Source organism: Geotrypetes seraphini, chromosome 10, assembly GCF_902459505.1.
Source record: "Geotrypetes seraphini chromosome 10, aGeoSer1.1, whole genome shotgun sequence".
Classification (NCBI taxonomy): Eukaryota; Metazoa; Chordata; class Amphibia; order Gymnophiona; family Dermophiidae; genus Geotrypetes; species Geotrypetes seraphini.
This window is the reverse complement of record NC_047093.1, coordinates 127,361,191-127,382,122: the sequence shown is the minus strand read 5'-3', so window position 1 is coordinate 127,382,122 and position 20,932 is coordinate 127,361,191. Positions and strand designations below refer to the sequence as shown.

Genomic DNA, 20,932 nt, shown 5'->3' with positions numbered 1-20,932 from the left:
CTGGCCCCTCTCTTTGGAACAGTATTCTAAATCACTTACGTGAAATAACAACTCTTGCCAATTTTAAGGAGAAGTTAAAGACATTTTTATTCCTTGATGCTTTTGAAACTTAAACCGTCCTTCTAAGGATGACTTAGATTCAGGAAAGGTTTCTACCTTCAGTTCCCCCTTCCTTTGTTATTTTCTGTGAATGTTCTCTTTCTGTCTATCAATTGTAGTTCCAACCCTTCTTCCCTTTTGTTCCGGCTCGTCAATGTCTTTATAAATTGTCATTTCCCTTGGTTTGTCTCTGTTCATATTATATTTTAATCAGCGAATTGTTTTGGCGTTTTTTGTGCACCGCCTAGAAGGCTTGATTAGGCGGTATAAGAAATTTTAAATAAACAACTTGTATGTGCTGAAGTTTGAAAGCAAAATCAACTCATACAGTATCAATCCGAAGTATTTAACCAAATTTCCACCACAAACAGTCCTTCGGGTATCAGAAAAATACTTATAACAATTTTTTCCAAAGCTTCAGTAGATCCACTTAGCGCTCAAACCATCTCATTGCGCTAAGCTTTACAGTTGAATATAAGTTGATCTGAATATAAGTCGAGCCCCCCCATTTTCCCCCCCAAAAGGAGGAAAATGGTTGACATGAATATGTCAAGTGGCTTAATATTCAAGTGCCCTGCTCTGCCAGGATCTGCACCCAGCGCTCCCTCCCCAGTGACGTACCTAGCACCTTGGACCAATCATATTTTGACCCCCCCCCCATCTGTATGAAAAACATGATTTTTAGTAACACTCCACACGTCACACAAGATTACCTAGGAAAAGGCTGCATCTTACATACTCCAGTGAGCAGTACAACATCAATGCACCCATTGTAAAGCTAAACAAGCCAGACTAGTACAGATCAATCCTGCACAATCAATCCTAACAGAAAACCATGTCTTTTGAACTCAGAAAACACCTTCGCCTAGTATGGAATATGTAATCACAAACTAACCCCTCCCCCTTTTACAAAACTGTAGTGTGGTTTTTAGCCATGGTGGTAACAGCTCAGACTCTCAGAGTTCTGAGCATCAGAGCTGTTTCCACCAGGGCTGGCACTAAAAAACGCTCTACCGTTTTGTAAAAGGGGGAATAAAATAGAAATACGTAGAAAAAGGTTAAATTGAACCACCAAGAAGCTGGATTCTGCATGCAATACAACACCACAGAAACAGTGATGCATCTCCCCTAAAGCAAAAAAATAAATAAATAGAAGTTTTTTTCTACCTTGTCTTCTCTGGTTTCTGCTTTCCTCATCTTCTTGTCACTGTCTTCCTTTCATCCACTGTCTACCCTCTCTCTGCCCCTTCTATATGGCATCTTCTCTCTTTCTATTCCCCTTCCAGAAACTTTATGCTTCCCCCTTCCATCTCTCCCTTCACCCCTATTGGTCTGGCATCCATCTTCTTCCCTTCCCTCCTGCAGTGGTCTGGCATCTCTCTCCTCTCCTCTTTTTCCCTTCCCTCTTTCACACCTCCATGGTCTGGAATTTCACTCTCTCCTCTCCCTTCCCCCCCACTTTCTTTCCCTCCAACCCAATTCCATCCAGTATCCTTCCCCTTTATATCTCTCTTTCCTTTCCCTGCACACCAATTCCATGAGCATCTGCCCCCTTTTTCTCCCTCCACCATCCTTCCATACCACCCTGACCCCCTTTCTCTCCCTCCACCACACTTCTATGCTCCTCTCTGCCTTCAAACTAGCAAGGTCCCGCGATGACTGCTTCTGCTGCCTCTGCTCCTGAAGATGTAAGTGAGGTCAGAGGGGGTGGGCCGGTAGATGCAAGGAGTTGCGGCAAGGTCCCGCGATGACTGCAGCTGCTGGTCCCCCCCCCCCCCACACTCTGACGTCACTTACGTCTTCTGGAGCAGAGGTGGCGGCAGACGCAGTCATCGCGGGACCTTCCTGCACTTCAACGTGGCTGCCGACTCTGCTCTGTGCTGAGGTACAGGTGCTGTTTAGAGGAGCGCGGGAGATTCCGGACCATGCCGGCTATGCACCCCCCCTAGGGCTGGCACCCGGGGCGGTCCGCACCCCACGCCCTTGGTACGCCACTAATAAAAGGGGGAGGATGGGGCATTCCCTATAGTGCTTCACAAAGAGAACTCGTTAGAATACTAATGAGTGGTTGTAATCTATTTGCATAGGATTCTCAGTGGCTGTTAGGAGGATTGGACGCAGTCACAGAGAACCCTTTTGTGCATAGGGGCCTAAGTTTCCTATCATATTATAGACCGTGTAATTCTACTGCTTTGTCACTTCTAATCTGGCATCCATCTCTCCCTGCTCTGAAGCTCCTCCTCCCATCTTTCCATTGTGGTACAGTGGTTAAAGCTACAGCCTGTGGGTTCAAACCCCGTGCTGCTCCTTGTGGACTTGGGAAAGTCAGTGCCCCAGGTACAATAGATAAACTGTGAGCCCACCCAGAGAGACAGGGAAAAAAGCTGGAGTACCTGAATAAATTCATGTAAAACCGGTCTGAGCTCTCCTGGGAGAACGGTATAGAAAACTGACTAAATAAACAGTGTTGTTTTATATCCTTACCTGAAGCTTTTAACTCCCCGAAAGTTAGTGCAAAAATGCATTGTTAATCCAATGAGAAGGTGGCATCTTTTATTTTCTTTCCTGGGGCATTTCCGCAGACTTCCTATTTTTTTTTTAAAGGAAAAAGTACATCTGCAGTATTTAGAAGCCGACTCGTTTCTGGAGCTTTGCATATCATTCCTCTGAGGGGGGGGGGGGGGGGCAGCGTAAGACTCCAGTCTATTCAGGCTGGAAAACAATCTCTGCACTAGGCCTGCTGGGCACTAGGCCACGGCGACTTGCTCTATGGGTGTGAGTCCCTGTCGCTCTCCTCTCTCAGCTCTAGCAGTGGCTTATCGCTGTTTTTTTTTTTTTTTTTTTTTTTTTAATTCTTTATTTAAACACTGCAATTACAACCCAGAACATCCAACCATGCAGTGCACAGTCCAAGTGAGATGTAAAAGCGCCAGATTCTCTCCTAGGTAGAGAGAGAAAGTGAAAGAGGCAAACCTGAATTTTGCAGGCTGCTGGCCAGGGGCGACTGGAGCTCTGCCTGTTGCTTCCAGGCAGGGAAGGGAAGGAGAAGCTGAAAACTCGAGTGCATTTTTTTTTTTTTCCTGGCTTCAAGCTTTCTTGTAAACATCGTTATTCACGTTCAGAAAAAGTGTAGTTACTTACCTGTAACGTAGGTTCTCCGTGGACATATATAATTACAGTATACGTTTGCTGTTAGTAGATTTCTTCTTTAAAAAAAGGCTCCTGGCCTTGTCGTGCTCCGCACCGTTCAACACCCACTCCCCAGCCTCACCCCCACATGAATCTTGTGTCTCCTTCCCTGAGCTCAGGGCCATGTCTAGAGGGCCTCCAGATGCAGCCCCGAGTTTGAGGCCTTCCAAAATTCGGGAAAAACTGCTGGGTTTTGGAAATCCCTCTGGGTACCTGGTCAGTCCTCTTAAAAAAAAAGGACATGTCTGGGTTTTTCTAGTAACATAGTAGATGACGGCAGATAAAGACCCAAATGGTCCATCCAGTCTGCCCAACCTGATTCAATTTAAATTATTATTTTATTTTATTTTTTTCTTCTTAGCTATTTCTGGGCTATTTCTGAACATCTATTAACCCTAGCTGTTCCAAAGCATTTCCATCTAGGCCTTTAGAGTAGAGAAATTGGTCAAAATGTCTATTCAAAAACTCTTCAGATATTCAATTTTTTTTTAAATTTATTCATTCAATTTTCTATACCGTTCTCGCAGGAGAGCTCAGAAAGGTTTGCATGAATTTATTCAGGTACTCAAACATTGTCCCCTTTTTTCCCCCGTCTGTCTCAGAGGGCTCACAATATATCAAATGTACCTGGGGCAAGTCTGACTAAGATGGCAAAACAAAGTTTACAAAGCATGGTAAAAATATATCTCAAAATGTAAAAAAATATACAGGATACCTTATTAACATATATATGAGGCAGCATGTACAATGAGTGTGTGGCGCGGTGGTTGAAGCTACAGCCTCAGCACCCTGGGGTTGTGGGTTCAAACCCCACGCTGCTCCTTGTGACCCTGGGCAAGTCACTTAATCCTCCAGAGCCCCAGGTACGTTAGAGAGATTGTGAGCCCGCCGGGACAGATAAGGAAAATGCTTGAGTACCTGATTGTAAAACCGCTTAGAAAACCTTGATAGGCGGTATATAAAATCCTAATAAACTTAAACTTATGAGGTAGCATTGTACAAAAGTACAATGACGGTCCCTGAATGATCTTCTACCGGGAGACTCGGGCACTGAGCACTTCTCGTATTTTTTTTTTTATTTATTTACTCAAATTGAGGGTTAATCCTGTATGTTTTTTGAATTTTGAGATCTTTAGTGATACAGGATTAAAGTGTTATAGACTCCACAGGGGCCCTGCGATCAGAAGTCACTCACCCAGAGATGGGCATCCACACAGTCAAGTTTCTGTCCTCCCCTACTGACAAACCCTCAGGGATATGGTCCCTATTTTTTTTCTTTTGGTGCGTAGCTGCAGGTCTCACTCTCGCTCCACAGTCCGGGACCTCACCATCTTCCCATCAAGCTGAAACACTCCATAATCTGACCTCTGGATTTACCTGGACATGTCCGGACAGTTTTTAGGTCTAGAGGGCGTTTGTCCGGGTTTTGGACTCACTCTCTCCAGTCCAGCCTCCATCCCAGAGTTGTGTATGGCTCTGCCCTGTCGGCCTGTCCCAGAAGTTTTCAATCTGCAGCGTCTTCCTGTTCCCATGTTGGCAAGATGCTGCAGAGTGAAGGCATCCAGGACAGACTGACGACAGCAGGATCAGTTTGCTAACACTACCGAAGTTTGAAATTGCAGCACTGGAGGAGGTATGTGGGATCAGGGGAGACTGAGAGCCACACCCAACTCTGGGGTGGCCCGAATGGGGGCTGGAGGGAGAGAGAAAGAAAGAGGCTGTGCTGGGGGTAGGCGGAGTAGAGGGGAGACTAATGGGAAGCAGAGTCAGGGTACGGCACTGTGGATGGGGCATAGTGGGACATGGGTGGGGCCGGGAATGGAGTCATGTGTTTTCTTTGAACAGTTGTGACTTGTTGGTTTATTTCCTGTCTTCACTCACAATAAAAACAAATTTGAACGTCACAGGACCCTTGCAGTTCTCATTCCCAAACATATCAGTAAGCATTAATTCCATATTACTGTAGAAATTTAAAATGAGAGAAGGTATAGCAGGTAAACAAAACTCCTCTTTTTATAAGCCTGAACATAGACTCCCAGGGAGATTTAGTATTTCTGTTTGTTGTACAGTCCTTCTACTTATCGTTGGAATGTAAGTAAATTGGCTGCTTCCCTGATGACCACCATGAAGGCCTCACATTGATCCTTTTAAGCAGGGGTGTCAAAGTCCCTCCTCGAGGGCTGGAATCCAGTCGGGTTTTCTGGATTTCCCCAATGAATATGCATTGAAAGCAGTGCATGCAAATAGATCTCATGCAGATGCATTGGGGAAATCCTGAAAACCCGACTGGATTCTGGCCCTCGAGGACCGACTTTGACACCTGTGTTTTAAAGCATCCAGAGGTGTGTCACGTTTAAAGCACTCAAGAATGCCACTTTTAAACACAGCAAAGGCCTTGGGTATTCGAAAAGTATGAAACTCTAAGCGAAAGGATCGCGATGAGAGAGAAGAGACAAGGGAATTACTCTACCTCTGCGGTAAATTTCGGCCGTGCTAGCCTTCCTCGCTCCTGTCACAGAGATAGATGTCTGTTCAGTCTTCTAGTTTGTCAGGGCAGTGAAATGTTTGCTTTTTCTTTTTAAATTGTTATCAAGCTTGTCCAACTAGGGCCAGATCATATAAAACTCCCCTTGGCATGCTTATTCTTAACCTTTACCCAGAAACACCCACCCGCAGGTAGTTATCTCCTCCTCTGGCAGTTGATTACAGTATAACCAGCATATTCTTCCCACTGGAAAAGGAGGAGGCATAAAGGTCCTTCTATTTAAAACCGCATGATAAAAAGCAAATCCACTTATCTCCCTTAGTGATTTTAGCCAAGTCACTTTACTATCCATTGTTTCAGGTAGAAATTTAGAGGACCATTCTCTTAGATGCAGTAAGAGTAGGGCCTAGATTCACTAAGGGCACGGATAGGAATCGATCCCTGAGGGATCCGATCCGATCCGTATCAAGGGGTATGATTCACGAATCGCCCTCATGCAAATGAGGGCGATCAGAATCAGGTCCCCAACCCGACGCATGCGCAGACGATCTGTAGATGGTCTGCACATGCGTCGAAGAACAGTGACTTTTAAAAAAAAAACTTTTAACTAGCCCAGTGAGCCTGTGGTTTTAACCCGCTTTAAGCCCATGGGTTAAAACCAAGGGCTCGCATTGCAGGGGAAGGCCTTGGGGCAGAGAGCAGGAGAGTCAGGGGCAAAGCGCCGTGCAGGAGATTCAGAGCAGGGGGCAGGAGAAAAAGGCAGAGAGTTGGTGCAAGGAACAGGAGAGACTCGGGGCAGAGCAGGGTGGCAGAAGAAAATCACGACAGAGAGTTGGGGTAGAGAGAGCAGGAGAGTCGGGGGCAGAGAGCTGGAAAGTCGGGGTAGACAGCAGGCAGAGAGCAGGAGTTGACAGTTGGAAAGCAGTGAACGACTGGTCCCCAGTAGTCGCTTGTTTGCGATCGGCCAGCCCAGTCGGTGTTGCAGGATTTTTGTAAGTGAATCGCTGCCTGCCATCATTTGAATGCCGTTCCCCCTCATTTGCATGCATGGATCGGAGGATGATCGGGACAGAGGTTAGAGGGGAATCGGGTCGCAAAGGGGTCACAAACTGATCGGTACACGATCGGTTTGCTTAGTGAATCTAGCCCTAGGTTTGCTATTTGGCAACCTGAACCTAGTGGTGGTACTGTGAGACTACCACTAGAGGCCTGGAGCAAAGTTCCCTCAAAGGAACAAGTACATGTGAGCAATTTTTTTTTTTTTTTTTCGTGAGCAAAGGCTTGCGCGGATTTCCTCTTTGCGAAAAGAGCAGACAGCGGGGGGCGGGGCTAGAGCAGGGGTGGGTGGAACTGGGTGGGCCTAGGGGTTGGTTTAGGGGGTTCTAGATTTTACTATAGTAAAATCTAGCAACTCTATGTAGGGGAGTTGCACATGCCGGCAAGTGGAGATTGGTTGGCGTCGTGGATTCTGTTCCCACCCTTGGAGGGGTTGTGCAAAGAAGGACATGGGCCCTGAAGACACGTATGCATGACTTTGGGATTTTCCCACCCATCACATGGTCTAGAATTTATGCATAAAAGACTATTCAGGGAAGAAGGGAGAGGAACATAAGCAATGCCTCTGCTGGGTCAGACCTGAGGTCCATCATGCCCAGCAGTCTGCTCACGCGGCGGCCCAACAGGTCCAGGACCTGAGCAGTAATCCTCTATTTATACCCTTCTATCCCCTTTTCCAGCAGGAAACTGTCCAATCCTTTCTTAAACCCCAATACCGTACTCTGCCCTTTTACATTCTCTGGAAGCGCATTCCAGGTGTCCACCACACGTTGGGTAAAGAAGAACTTCCTAGCATTTGTTTTGAATCTGTCCCCTTTCAACTTTTCCGAATGCCCTCTTGTTCTTTTATTATTCAAAAGTTTGAAGAATCTGTCCCTCTCTACTCTCTCTATGCCCTTCATGATCTTGTAAGTCTCTATCATATCCCCTCTAAGTCTCCTCTTCTCCAGGGAAAAGAGACCCAGTTTCTCCAATCTCTCAGCGTATGGAAGGTTTTCCATCCCTTTTATCAGACGTGTCGCTGATAAAAGGGATGGAAAACCTATCGGGACCTGTTCCTGATTTGGTCCCCCTTCTGCAGAATCTTGAGCTGTTTCATAGAGAAAGAATAGGAGTAATGTATAGTTTTCCTTTGATTTGATGTAAGAATTTAGTTTCATTTATGGAAAGAAACCAGTTTATTCATAAATTAGGTATACATAGAATAAGCTGTGACTTACGTGTGAAGCCTCCAGTTGTGTATTTCAGATTCATTGCATTGAATTTTCCCTTGTAATTATTAAACTAGTTTTCTCAGTGAACCAAGTTGATTATTTAAGCTCCTCTCTGGTTTCCGCTGTCGTTTTGGGCTAAGCTTCCTGATATTAACTCTGCAATACACTTGACCTCACAGCGAAAAAGGTAAAGAAACGCGTACCCAGAGAATTACAAGGCCATAGAAACATAGAAATAGACGGCAGATAAGGGCCCACGGCCCATCTAGTCTGCCCACCTTAATGTCCCTCCCCTACCTTTGCCCTGTGAATAGATCCCATGTGCCGATCCCATTTGGCCTTAAAATCAGGCACGCTGCTGGCCTCAATCACCTGTAGTGGAAGACTATTCCAGCGATCAACCACTCTTTGCAGGGCCACATTTTGGGATTTGTGGACACTTGGGGGCCTCAGAACCCCCCCCCCCCCAGTTAATGTCTTATTAAAGAAATAACAATTTTGCAAGAGGTACAACTCTTTATAGTTTATAAATCTTTCCTTTTGGCTAAGTCTTAATAATAATATTGTTATTTATAGCTAAAGAGACATATGATCAAGAAACTCTTTTATTTTACTTTTGTGATTATGATAAACATACCGAGGGCCTCAAAATAGGACCTGGTGGGCCGCAAGGGGCCCCTGGGCCGTGAGTTTGAGACCACTGCTCTACATTAATCCTGGAGGAGAGTAAACAACAGCTCTGGAATCAATAATGCAATTTACAAAGTTTAATACAAGCCACCTTTTGCATGTATTTGCATGTGACATAATTCATTATTGTTTCACGCTCGGGTTGCAAGTTTTTGGCATGAATGTACATGTAATTGAGCAATTATGCAGTTTAGACCCCTTGGATTACAAACTCTTTAGGTCAGGGATTTATAATACTTTAGTATTTGTCCTTATTGCAAAGTGCTGCGTAATCCAATAGCACTGTAAAAATGATCGCATTCTTCTAAGAAATTTGTGTTCATCTTGGTGCCGTGCCCAGAAGTTGAATGCACTCCCAGTGAAGGTGAGGGAGATTAAAACAGTAAAAGAATGCAATAAAGCCTGAGATAAGCAGAGCAGGTCCCTAGCTGTGCAGACGTGAAGAGAGCATGTGCAGAGGGCCTCCAGATGCGGCCCTGAACTCGGAGAATTCCAAAGCCCAGACAAACTGCCAGGTTTTGGAAATTCCTCTTGGCACCAGGACAGTCCTATAAAATAGTACGGGCTCGAATCACTAACCTCAATTGCATGGCAGATCCGTGCAGGCCCGATGAATTCCCAAAGCAAAAAAATTTAAATGAGGGTGATTGGAAGAACGCCCCCCCCCCCCTCTGACCACACGGATCGCTAGTGTGCGATCCCGATGCATGCGCAGACCATCTCTTGATGCATGCGTGTAAGACCCATCTAAGCCGCGACTTTTTTAAAAATTTTCTTACTACTTTTACTAGCCCATGGTTTTAACCCGCAGGTTACAACCATGGGCTCGCAGTGTGGGGAAGGGCAGGAGAGATTCGGGGCACAGCAGGGTGATGATTCGGGGCGGCAGGCAGGAGAGATTCGGGGCACAGCAGGGTGACGATTCGGGGCGGCAGGCAGGAGAGATTCGGAGCACAGCAGGGTGACAATTCGGGGCGGCAGGCAGGAGAGATTCGGGGCACAGCAGGGTGATGATTTGGGGCGGCAGGCAGGAGAGATTTGGGGCACAGCAGGGTAACGATTCGGGGCGGCAGGCAGGAGAGATTCGGGGCACAGCAGGGTGACGATTCGGGGCGGCAGGCAGGAGAGATTTGGGGCACAACAGGGTGACGATTTGGGGCGGCAGGCAGGAGAGATTCGGGGCACAGCAGGGTGATGATTCGGGGCGGCAGGCAGGAGAGATTCGGGGCAGAGAGATGATTTTTATCACTATTTTAAAAACAGTGTTTGCTCTTTGTCCAGCGAAATAATAATAATAAAAACATTAACAAATGAGGAATTCTCCAAATGACATGGGGAATTAAACAGACTATCATGCTTTGCCCCGAGTGCTCCTAAATATTGTCAGGGCAGCAGAGAGCAGGGCGGCGCTGGAGCTGGAGAGTGGGAAAGGACGTTTGTGACTGGTCCCCAGCAGTCGCTTCTTGTGTCGATCGGCCAGCCCAGTCGGTTTGCAAGATTTCTTTAGCGAATCGGGTCCCTGCCTACTTTGCATGTCGTTCCTCCTCATTTGCATGCGCGGATCGGAATCGGATCGGCAGAGAGGTAAGTGAATCAGGCCGGAGTAAAATCGGGGCGCAAAGGGGCCGCAAGCCGATTGATACACGATCGGTTTGCTTAGTGAATCTAGCCCATAGTTCATTCTGTAACGCAAAACATTGCAATAAATAAATAGGTTAGAAACAATGTCATTTATCTGAATCCTCTAGTGCAGTGATCTCAAACTCATGGCCTGGGGGCCACATGCGGCCCGTCAGGTACTATTTTGAGGCCCTCGGTATGTTTAGCATAATCGCAGAAGTAAAATAAAACAAGTTTCTTGATCATACGTCTCTTTGGCTATAAATGACAATATTATTATTAAGACTTAGCCAAAAGGAAAGATTTATAAACTGTAAAGAGTTTTTACCTCATGCAAAATTGTCATTTCTTTAATAAGACATTAACTATTTTGTCTGAGGCCCTCCAAGGACCTCCAAATCCAAAATGCGGCCCTGCAAAGGGTTTGAGTTGGAGACCACTGCTCTAGTGAATCTGAACCTCTACTGAGCATAGCGGTTCTAAAGTTCATAACAGTCCTTATAAGGGAATATTGGCAGACATTAGGCTCCTGTACCTTTAATTGACGGAACTGAGGAAAATACATCTGATAGTGAAAGCTTATCATCTGGGAGTTATAGAATCTCACTGTCTTCGAGGTTCTTTAATTATTTTAATTTTTGTCTTATAAGCGCATACATTGGTGCCTATTTTCAGCGCTTATAAATATAAGCTATCCTATTTTTTTACTTGGACGGTTTTTTTTCATTTTTTCACTTGACATTAAATCACCCCTCTGTATCAATAACCTTAGTTACCCTATCCAGCCCTCCATAAAGATACTAGGTGTAACTCTGGATCAATGCCTAACCATGAAAGACCAAGTAGATTCCTTAATCAGAAAGGGATTTTTCACTCCCTGGAAACTCAGATCCCTTAAAGCTTATTTTGTTACATCGGTTTTTAGAACCCTAGTCCAATCCCTCGTACTAAGCCTGCTTGACTACTGTAACATCGCCTATTTGGCAATTTCCCCAAAAAATATGCGACGCCTACAACTGTTGCAGAATGCGGCAGTCAGACTAAATCTTTGGACTAAAAAAATTTGACCACGTGACACCCTACTACCGGCAGCTACATTGGCTGCCGATGAAGGCAGGCGTAAAGTTCAAATTTGCCTGTTTCTGCTTTAAAGCCCCCCAAATACATGACTGACCTTTTCTCCTTCTCAACCAACAGACACCAGAGAAGTTCACATTCCAACTTCGTTTCCCCCCCCAGTGAGAGGTTGCAAACTGAAAAAACACCATGAACTCCTTCTCTCACACCAAGCAGCATCATGGGGTAAAGACCTAGAACAATTACTTTCGCCCTCTACTTATGAGGAATTTAGGAAACCTGTTCCTAAAACATTTTGACAACTGATCCACTTATCTCTTTCCTCTCAATAGCGACCTACTGTCCTTTTGATCACTTTTCTCCTCAACAATGAATTTCCTGTCTAATGACTTCTCTTTCTTCTTCCCCTCTTGAAGTCAGTCAATTTGTACCTTTGCTTAATCTTTTGTAAACCGCATAGAACTTCACGGTATTGCGGTATATAAGCTGTTATTATTATTATTATTATATTTAAACCGGAAACAGGCACCAATGAGTGCTTTCAGCTTCAGGATTGCTCTAACTCGTACACACTCGTTTCGCTGCCGCATTTGTCTCGCTGTCACTGAACTAGGAGCTTGGAAAAATTTTACAGACAGAATCATGGGAAATTCTTTCTTCAAACACCCTAATGCCTGCTGGGAACTGCCGTTAGGTCTCAGTGATAAGGGCAGCTTTGTTTCCTGCGCTGTTCTCTGAGCATTGGGAGGCAACAGGAAATGACCTCATCAACATTGGTTTAACTACATAGGCATGCTTTTTAACGCCAATCTTTGGTGCACGCATTATCTTCTGTGCCAGAGTCCTCTGTGCTCACCAACAGTGGCGCTAGTCAGGTGCTAATTGCCACTAGCTCTGGCGATAGGTTTTGAGTATCGGCTCATTAGCGCCTAACTTCTTTATAAAACTGACCCCCCAGCGAAAAGAATGAGACAAAAATGCATGCTAAGAGCATGATTTTACAGTTAAAGAAAAATCTGTACCACAGTTAATGGCTGACAAAACGTTATTGTTAATAAACAATGAAAGCAACAGTAACCGATGGGTGATGCATTTCAGGGTACCATAGAGCTACAAGACGTACACAGCGCTGTACAGAGTCACAAAGAAGACAGTCCCTGCTCTGAAGAGCTTACAATCTAGACAGCCAAACAGGATGTCATGGATACAGTTAAGGGGAACGGTTAATCTGCTGGCTGGGTTGGGAGGGCAGAAGGAAGTACAGGACAATCAAGCCATTGTGACATCACTGAGGAGGTTAGCTCTTATTGGTGGAATGAGGCATTATGACATCACAATCAGCTCTGCTTCCCAAAGACTGAAACTCTTCACACTGCTACTGTGAATTATTTCTATAGGGCTACCAGACGCACACAGCGCTGTACAGAGTCACAGAGAAGACAGTCCCTGCTCTGAAGAGCTTACAATCTAGACAGCCAAACAGGATGTCATGGATACAGTTAAGGGGAACGGTTAATCTGCTGGCTGGGTTGGAAGGGCAGAAGGGAGTACATCACTGAGGAGGTTAGCTCTTATTGGTGGAATGAGGCATTATGACATCACAATCAGCTCTGCTTCCCAAAGACTGAAACTCTTCACACTGCTACTGTGCATTATTTCTATAGGGCTACCAGACGCACACAGCGCTGTACAGAGTCACAGAGTAGACAGTCCCTGCTCTGAAGAGCTTACAATCTAGACAGCCAAACAGGATGTCATGGATACAGTTAAGGGGAACGGTTAATCTGCTGGCTGGGTTGGAAGGGCAGAAAGGAGTACATCACTGATGAGGTTGGCTCTTATTGGTGGAACGAGGCATTATGACATCACAATCAGCTCTGCTTCCCAAAGACTGAAACTCTTCACACTGCTACTGTGAATTATTTCTATAGGGCTACCAGATGCACACAGCGCTGTACAGAGTCACAGAGAAGACAGTCCCTGCTCTGAAGAGCTTACAATCTAGACCAGTGATTCCCAACCCTGTCCTGGAGGAGCACCAGGCCAATCGGGTTTTCAGGCTAGCCCTAATGAATATGCATGAGAGAGATTTGCATATGATGGAAGTGATAGGCATGCAAATTTGCTTCATGCATATTCATTAGGGCTAGCCTGAAAACCCAATTGGCCTGGTGTTCCTCCAGGACAGGGTTGGGAACCACTGATCTAGACAGCCAAACAGGATGTCATGGATACAGTTAAGGGGAACGGTTAATCTGCTGGCTGGGTTGGAAGGGCAGAAGGGAATACAGGACAATCAAGCCATTGTGACATCACTGAGGAGGTTAGCTCTTATTGGTGGAATGAGGCATTATGACATCACAATCAGCTCTGCTTCCCAAAGACTGAAAATCTTCACACTGCTACTGTGCATTATTTCTATAGGGCTACCAGACGCACACAGCGCTGTACAGAGTCACAGAGAAGACAGTCCCTGCTCTGAAGAGCTTACAATCTAGACAGCCAAACAGCATGCCAGGATGGGGGGATGGTTAATCTGCTGGCTAGGGTGGTGAGCGGTGGAAAGTAGGGTTATGGATTGCCAGTCTGCTTTTAAACAAGGGAAGGGGTGTGGCAGACAAACTTAGGTCGTTTATTCCAGGCGTATAGGGCAGCTAGATGGTACTTAATGAATGGTTCATTACTGTGCGACATCATTCATAATATTGATGTCCCGTTCCAGAAAGCATGCGATCTAAGTTTGCACAAAGTTGCATTATAAACGACAGGGAGGCAGAACTCAATCGGCATCCCAAGCTTTAGCTGCTGTGTTATAATGTGCTATCATATCAACGATTAAAATATGCGACATGTTGCATTACTCATTGAAAGTCTTATTTCTTAAGCTCATTCATATATGTCCTTTAGGTAATTGCTAAAAACTGATTTATTATCACCAGATAAAAATTGGATATTACAGCTTTATTTTAAGAATAGACATATCGAATTTCTTGGATATAAAGTTCAAATATTTCCGGACGTGACAAGGGAATCTCAGAAGCGAAGGAAGGAATTTTTGCTTCTTAAGCCTGGGGTCGCTGTAATGGGGGCATCATTTCTTTCACGATATCCTTGCAAATGCATTGTAAAGTATAAATCTTGCAATTATATTTTCTTTGAACCCTCTCAGTTGACAGGATTTCTCTCCAGGAGGCGCCTTGAAGGGGATAAAGAAAATCTCAATGCATAAATTTACTCTTGGTCCATTCTCATCTGACCGCCTAATTTGTAACTTGAATTTTTCTTTTTTTCTTTTTAAATAGCTTTCTCACTCAGGAACATCTTGGACCTCTATTTTGGGACTTTAAATTTGATTGAGTAAAAAGTAATTTTGTTATATAAATGCTACTTCTTTTGTTTATTTTATTATGTTAGAACATAAGAAGTTGCCTCCACTGGGTCAGACCAGAGGTCCATCGTGCCCAGCGGTCCGCTCCCGCGGCGGCCCATCAGGTCCATGACCTGCGACGTGGTTTCTGACTATTCCTACAACCTACCTCTACTTCTATCTGTACCCCTCAATCCCCTTTTCTTTTAGGAACCTATCTAGACCCTCCTTGAACCCCTGTAGCGTGCTCTGGCCTATCACAGCCTCCGGGAGCGCGTTCCATGTGTCCACCACCCTCTGAGTGAAAAAGAACTTCCTAGCATTTGTTCTAAACCTGTCCTTTTTCAATTATCTCCGAGTGCCCCCTTGTACTTGTGGCTCCCCACAGCCTGAAAAATTTGTCCCTGTCTACCTTCTCTATGCCCTTCATGATTTTGAAGGTTTCTATCATGTTGACTTAATCATATTCTGTACAAGAAGTTTATTCTTGATAATATGTCCAAAATATAAATAAAGAATTAAAAAAAAAAACTAAAAAAAAACCTGATTTATTTGATAAATTTGTAAATTGATGTCCCAGATTACTGACTGGTAAATTATAAACTGATCTTAGAGCTAGTACATTTATACGGAATTTTATTGTATTCTAGTATATTGTATTTTATTCACCTATTGTATAATTTTAGTTCAACTTTTTAGAATATTGTATTTTATTCACTGATTGTATATTTTTACTACTGTATGTGAACCGCCTAGAACTATGTGGTAGGGCGATATATAAAAAATAAAATTATCATTATTAGAACATAGGAATTGAATCCCAGTATTCAACAAAGTAGACAAATCAGCCTGATCTAATGCTACTTTAATCAGAAATGAATACAGTCTACATGCGGTCACTTGTTGGTTAATATTTTGAATACAGACTCTTCTAAGAAAATAAACTGATCCTTCTGTAAATGGTTTAACATCTCATGCAAATTCCTGCATTTCAAGGATTCAGGATTGGGCTTCGCTGGTGCGCATGAAACTGAACACCCCCAAAACAAAACTCTTATGGTTTGGTCCTACGTAAAATAGAAGCGTTGCCTTATTGACTTCAGGTGATTCAACCCATTCAGTGGTCCGGTATGACGGAGTAAAGTTCTAATAAGGGATGATAGGCCTTGAAAAAACCTTGTTCGGGTGAAACATGGCGGCTCCTATGTCCCCTCAATGGAAGACCACATTAAAAGCTAATTACTTTTAAGAATAGAATATCCCCTAAGGGGTGTTATAAAAATAACATAAAATCATACAAAATAAAGTTTGTTGCTCCAGTGAAGAGATAGTACACACAGCCTAGGGCGGTGAAAATCTTTGAGCCCAGGTGGTACTTCTGAGGAGCTGGGGATTTGCTGTTGGATGTGAGGAGTTTGGGACATGTACTAAGTTCTGGTACACATCCTGGTGAGATATACCACACATAAATATTGTAATAAGAAAGTGAGCGCTGCATGGCACCTGAAATTAGGCACAAAATCCATGCTGAGCTAATATTCTATAAAGAGTGCTCAGCACAGAACACCTTTTGTTGAATTTGATCTTAGTTTGGATCTTTCTGGCGCCTAACTAAGAACATAAGAATATAAGAACATAAGAATAGCCTTATTGGGTCAGACCAAAGCCTAGTAGCCAGTTCTCACGGTGGCCTATCCAGGTTACTAGGCCGAAACCCAAGGAGTAGCAACATTCCATACAAAATCCCAAGGAGTAGAAAGATTCTGGAATCCTAAAGAGTAACAAGATTCTAGAATCCCAAAGAGTAGCAACATTCCAAGCTACCGATCCAGGGCAAGCAGTGGCTTCCCCCCGTGTCTTTCTATGGGTACCATTTACTGTATCCGTGCCATAGAGTTTGCAAATACTGGTAAAAGCACTCACATCTCTTCATCTTTCAGATGGAGTATGAATCACTACATGGTAAACCAAATAATAGTGAGTGGTGTAGCTTTACTAGTCTTCAGGGGGTTAACAAAGCCTTATTGGACCAGACCAATGGTCCATCAAGCCCAGTAGCCCGTTCTCATAGTGGCCAATCCAGGTCACTAGTACTTGGCCAAAACCCAAGGAGTAGCAACATTCCATACAAAATCCCAAGGAGTAGAAAGATTCTGGAATCCTAAAGAGTAACAAGATTCTAGAATCCCAAAGAGTAGCAACATTCCAAGCTACCGATCCAGGGCAAGCAGTGGCTTCCCCCCGTGTCTTTCCATGGGTACCATTTACTGTATCCGGGCCATAGAGTTTGCAAATACTGGTAAAGGCACTCACATCTCTTCATCTTTCAGATGGAGTATGAATCACTACATGGTAAACCAAATAATAGTGAGTGGTGTAGCTTTGCTAGTCTTCAGGGGGTTAACAAAGCCTTATTGGGCCAGACCAATGGTCCATCAAGCCCAGTAGCCCGTTCTCATAGTGGCCAATCCAGGTCACTAGTACTTGGCCAAAACCCAAGGAGTAGCAACATTCCATACAAAATCCCAAGGAGTAGAAAGATTCTGGAATCCTAAAGAGTAACAAGATTCTAGAATCCCAAAGAGTAGCAACATTCCAAGCTACCGATCCAGGGCAAGCAGTGGCTTCCCCCCGTGTCTTTCCATGGGTACCATTTACTGTATCCGTGCCATAGAGTTTGCAAATACTGGTAAAAGCACTCACATCTCTTCATCTTTCAGATGGAGTATGAATCACTACATGGTAAACCAAATAATAGTGAGTGGTGTAGCTTTACTAGTCTTCAGGGGGTTAACAAAGCCTTATTGGGCCAGACCAATGGTCCATCAAGCCCAGTAGCCCGTTCTCATAGTGGCCAATCCAGGTCACTAGTACTTGGCCAAAACCTAAGGAGTAGCAACATTCCATACAAAATCCCAAGGAGTAGAAAGATTCTGGAATCCTAAAGAGTAACAAGATTCTAGAATCCCAAAGAGTAGCAACATTCCAAGCTACCGATCCAGGGCAAGCAGTGGCTTCCCCCCGTGTCTTTCCATGGGTACCATTTACTGTATCCGGGCCATAGAGTTTGCAAATACTGGTAAAAGCACTCACATCTCTTCATCTTTCAGATGGAGTATGAATCACTACATGGTAAACCAAATAATAGTGAGTGGTGTAGCTTTACTAGTCTTCAGGGGGTTAACAAAGCCTTATTGGGCCAGATCAATGGTCCATCAAGCCCAGTAGCCCGTTCTCACAGTGGCCAATCCAGGTCACTAGTACTTGGCCAAAACCCAAGGAGTAGCCACATTCCATACAAAATCCCAAGGAGTAGAAAGATTCTGGAATCCTAAAGAGTAACAAGATTCTAGAATCCCAAAGAGTAGCAACATTCCAAGCTACCGATCCAGGGCAAGCAGTGGCTTCCCCCCGTGTCTTTCCATGGGTACCATTTACTGTATCCGGGCCATAGAGTTTGCAAATACTGGTAAAAGTACTCACATCTCTTCATCTTTCAGATGGAGTATGAATCACTACATGGTAAACCAAATAATAGTGAGTGGTGTAGCTTTACTAGTCTTCAGGGGGTTAACAAAGCCTTATTGGGCCAGACCAATGGTCCATCAAGCCCAGTAGCCCGTTCTCATAGTGGCCAATCCAGGTCACTAGTACTTGGCCAAAACCCAAGGAGTAGCCACATTCCATACAAAATCCCAAGGAGTAGAAAGATTCTGGAATCCTAAAGAGTAACAAGATTCTAGAATCCCAAAGAGTAGCAACATTCCAAGCTACCGATCCAGGGCAAGCAGTGGCTTCCCCCCGTGTCTTTCCATGGGTACCATTTACTGTATCCGGGCCATAGAGTTTGCAAATACTGGTAAAAGCACTCACATCTCTTCATCTTTCAGATGGAGTATGAATCACTACATGGTAAACCAAATAATAGTGAGTGGTGTAGCTTTACTAGTCTTCAGGGGGTTAACAAAGCCTTATTGGGCCAGACCAATGGTCCATCAAGCCCAGTAGCCCGTTCTCACAGTGGCCAATCCAGGTCACTAGTACTTGGCCAAAACCCAAGGAGTAGCAACATACCATGCTACTGATCCAGGGCAAGCAGTGGCTTCCCCCATGTCTTTCTACGGGTATCATTTACTGTATCCGGGCCATAAAGTTTGCAAATAATGGTAAAAGCACTCCAATCTCTTCATCTCACATCCACCTTTCATCCCCACTGTTTCATGAGGCAAAACCCAGAACTTGGTGCACTCATTGAAAGACAGGGTTGATAATGTTAGATAGTTGGTCACAAATATATTATGTCTGCTCATGTAGATACGCCAGAGACTTTGCTATTTTTCAGGGCAATCGCATCCCTTAATTGAAAGTGAGAACTAAGAAGTAACTTTTTCAACCTATTTTTTAAAATGCAAAACAGATGCATAGGGTAAAGCATCCTCTTTAATTCCAACAGATGGAGACTTTATAGAGTATTCCATTTTAGTTATATTTAGATACTTCTATGATATCTTGCTTTCTACAGCCCTGACCCCCACCCCTCCATTGCATTAAAACGTCTTAAAAATGGCGACGTAATAGTGGGCTTTGTCAGTTGCTAGTGAAAGTGCACCAAGCCACTGAAACGGTAAATGTGACTATGGAAAGAGGAAAACGAGTTCTCTTTCATGGATAAGGAGAAGCAGGGGGGATTAAAAAAATCAATGGTGAGAAGTTAAAAAAAAAAATGTAGCTAATCTGTTATAGTTTTGCCGTTTTAGATCCGCAAGGCTGAAAATGAACTAAAATTAAAAAACACTGCAGCCAGGACAAAGAGGACAGCGACGGCTTTAAGAAGTAAAGGCACTGAGGAGAGATGGTCCATCATTTGGTTATCTGATACTCGGGTTTTTGTGGGCTTGATAATGCGGTCTCCTTGGGTCAGGATAGCTTGCCTGGCTCCTTCCCACACTCCTGGCCCTTTCAGGCGGTACTGGTAAGGTGTGCATGGGCCATAGAACACCTCTTTGGCTAGCTTTGGATCCTTAATGAGAAGAGACAGCACGTTGGGCTTCACCCCTATCTGCCTGGCGAGTTCATCCATGTACTCCATGAAGTCCACTTGTATAGTGTGACGTGGACTCTCCACATATCTGGGAAGAGAAGAAAAACAATTAGCACATCCTTCATAAATGCACGCAATATTTAAATTTATCTCTTGGGTCTGCTCATTTATTCACTATTGCAGAAATTTGCTATCACTGGCTGCTACATATTACAAAACCGCGCAAGAGGCTGGCACGCTGAATGGTCTGCTCTGCTCCGACTGTCCTAGAGTCCCTATGAGCGTCGGAACAGTGCAGAGCATTCAACACGCCAGTCAGCGCTAAAAACCTCTTGCGCGGTATTTATGTTGAGTTAGCACCGTTGTTCACTTCTGTTGAGTCAATGTGTAGAATGCATTGCTTCACAATATGTGCGGAATTTGGCCCAGATTTTATAAATTATGCTTATAGGTTGGCTAGGGGCGCTGATCTAGGCACCTAACTTAAATTTTCGTAGTTGTCGTGATAATTGAAAGCGCTATTAAAAAACAATTTTAAAAAATTAATTAGCCTGTAGGCGCCTAACTTGAGAACAACAGAACAGTGCCTCTTATCCCATGACTCTATACTTTTCTCAGGAGTCTCTTATGAGGAACTTCGTAGAAAACTTTCTAAAAGTCTAGATATATTATGTCAATCAGTCCTCCTTTATCCACATGTTTATTTACACCTTCAAAGAAATGAAGAAAATTGGTGAGGCAAGACCTCCCTTAACTGAGCCCATGCTGACTCTGTCCCATTAAACCAATGGTCTCAAACTCGCGGCCCACCAGATTCTATTTTGAGGCCCTCGGTATGCTACCATTGTTCTGGAACGTTGCCCGTCTCACTGCTGTAACCTCACGCAAGCGCTTTCCTGCATCTGTACGCGATTGTGAGGTGGAGTGGCGAGGACAATCGTGTACAGACGCAGGAAAGCCCTTGCGTGAGATTACAGCAGTGAGGCGGGCAACGTTCCAGAACGTAAGGTGTGTGCGTGTGTAAGTACCTCTCGTGAAATTCGGCACCTCTCCTGGCAGTGACTGCTTGATGTAAGATAGTGGTTGTGGCCAGT

The 20,932-nt window shown here is 44.4% G+C and overlaps 2 protein-coding genes across 8 annotated transcripts in view; both read right to left on the bottom strand.

Annotated features, from left to right (window-relative positions):
- The window catches only part of LOC117368357 (dimethylaniline monooxygenase [N-oxide-forming] 5-like), a 34,464-nt gene extending 28,603 nt beyond the window's left edge, over positions 1-5,861 (bottom strand). Inside the window, exon 1 of one of the 5 annotated variants that reach the window (XR_004540949.1) lies at positions 2,584-2,891. The gene's annotated coding sequence lies outside the window, so the exon portion shown is untranslated. Of the gene's footprint in view, positions 1-2,583; positions 2,895-5,758 lie in introns of those variants that run through there. The other 4 variants (XM_033961943.1, XM_033961945.1, XM_033961944.1 and 1 more) reach the window with 4 other exon arrangements.
- Positions 5,862-19,306: 13,445 nt separating this feature from the next.
- LOC117367999 (dimethylaniline monooxygenase [N-oxide-forming] 5-like) overlaps positions 19,307-20,932 on the bottom strand; it is a 29,996-nt gene continuing 28,370 nt past the window's right edge. For all 3 annotated transcript variants that reach the window (XM_033961187.1, XM_033961189.1, XM_033961188.1), the window contains exon 9: positions 19,307-19,926. In XM_033961187.1, the coding sequence (XP_033817078.1) occupies positions 19,551-19,926 (376 nt within the window). In that variant the 3' untranslated portion in view covers positions 19,307-19,550. The remainder of the gene's footprint in view (positions 19,927-20,932) is intronic.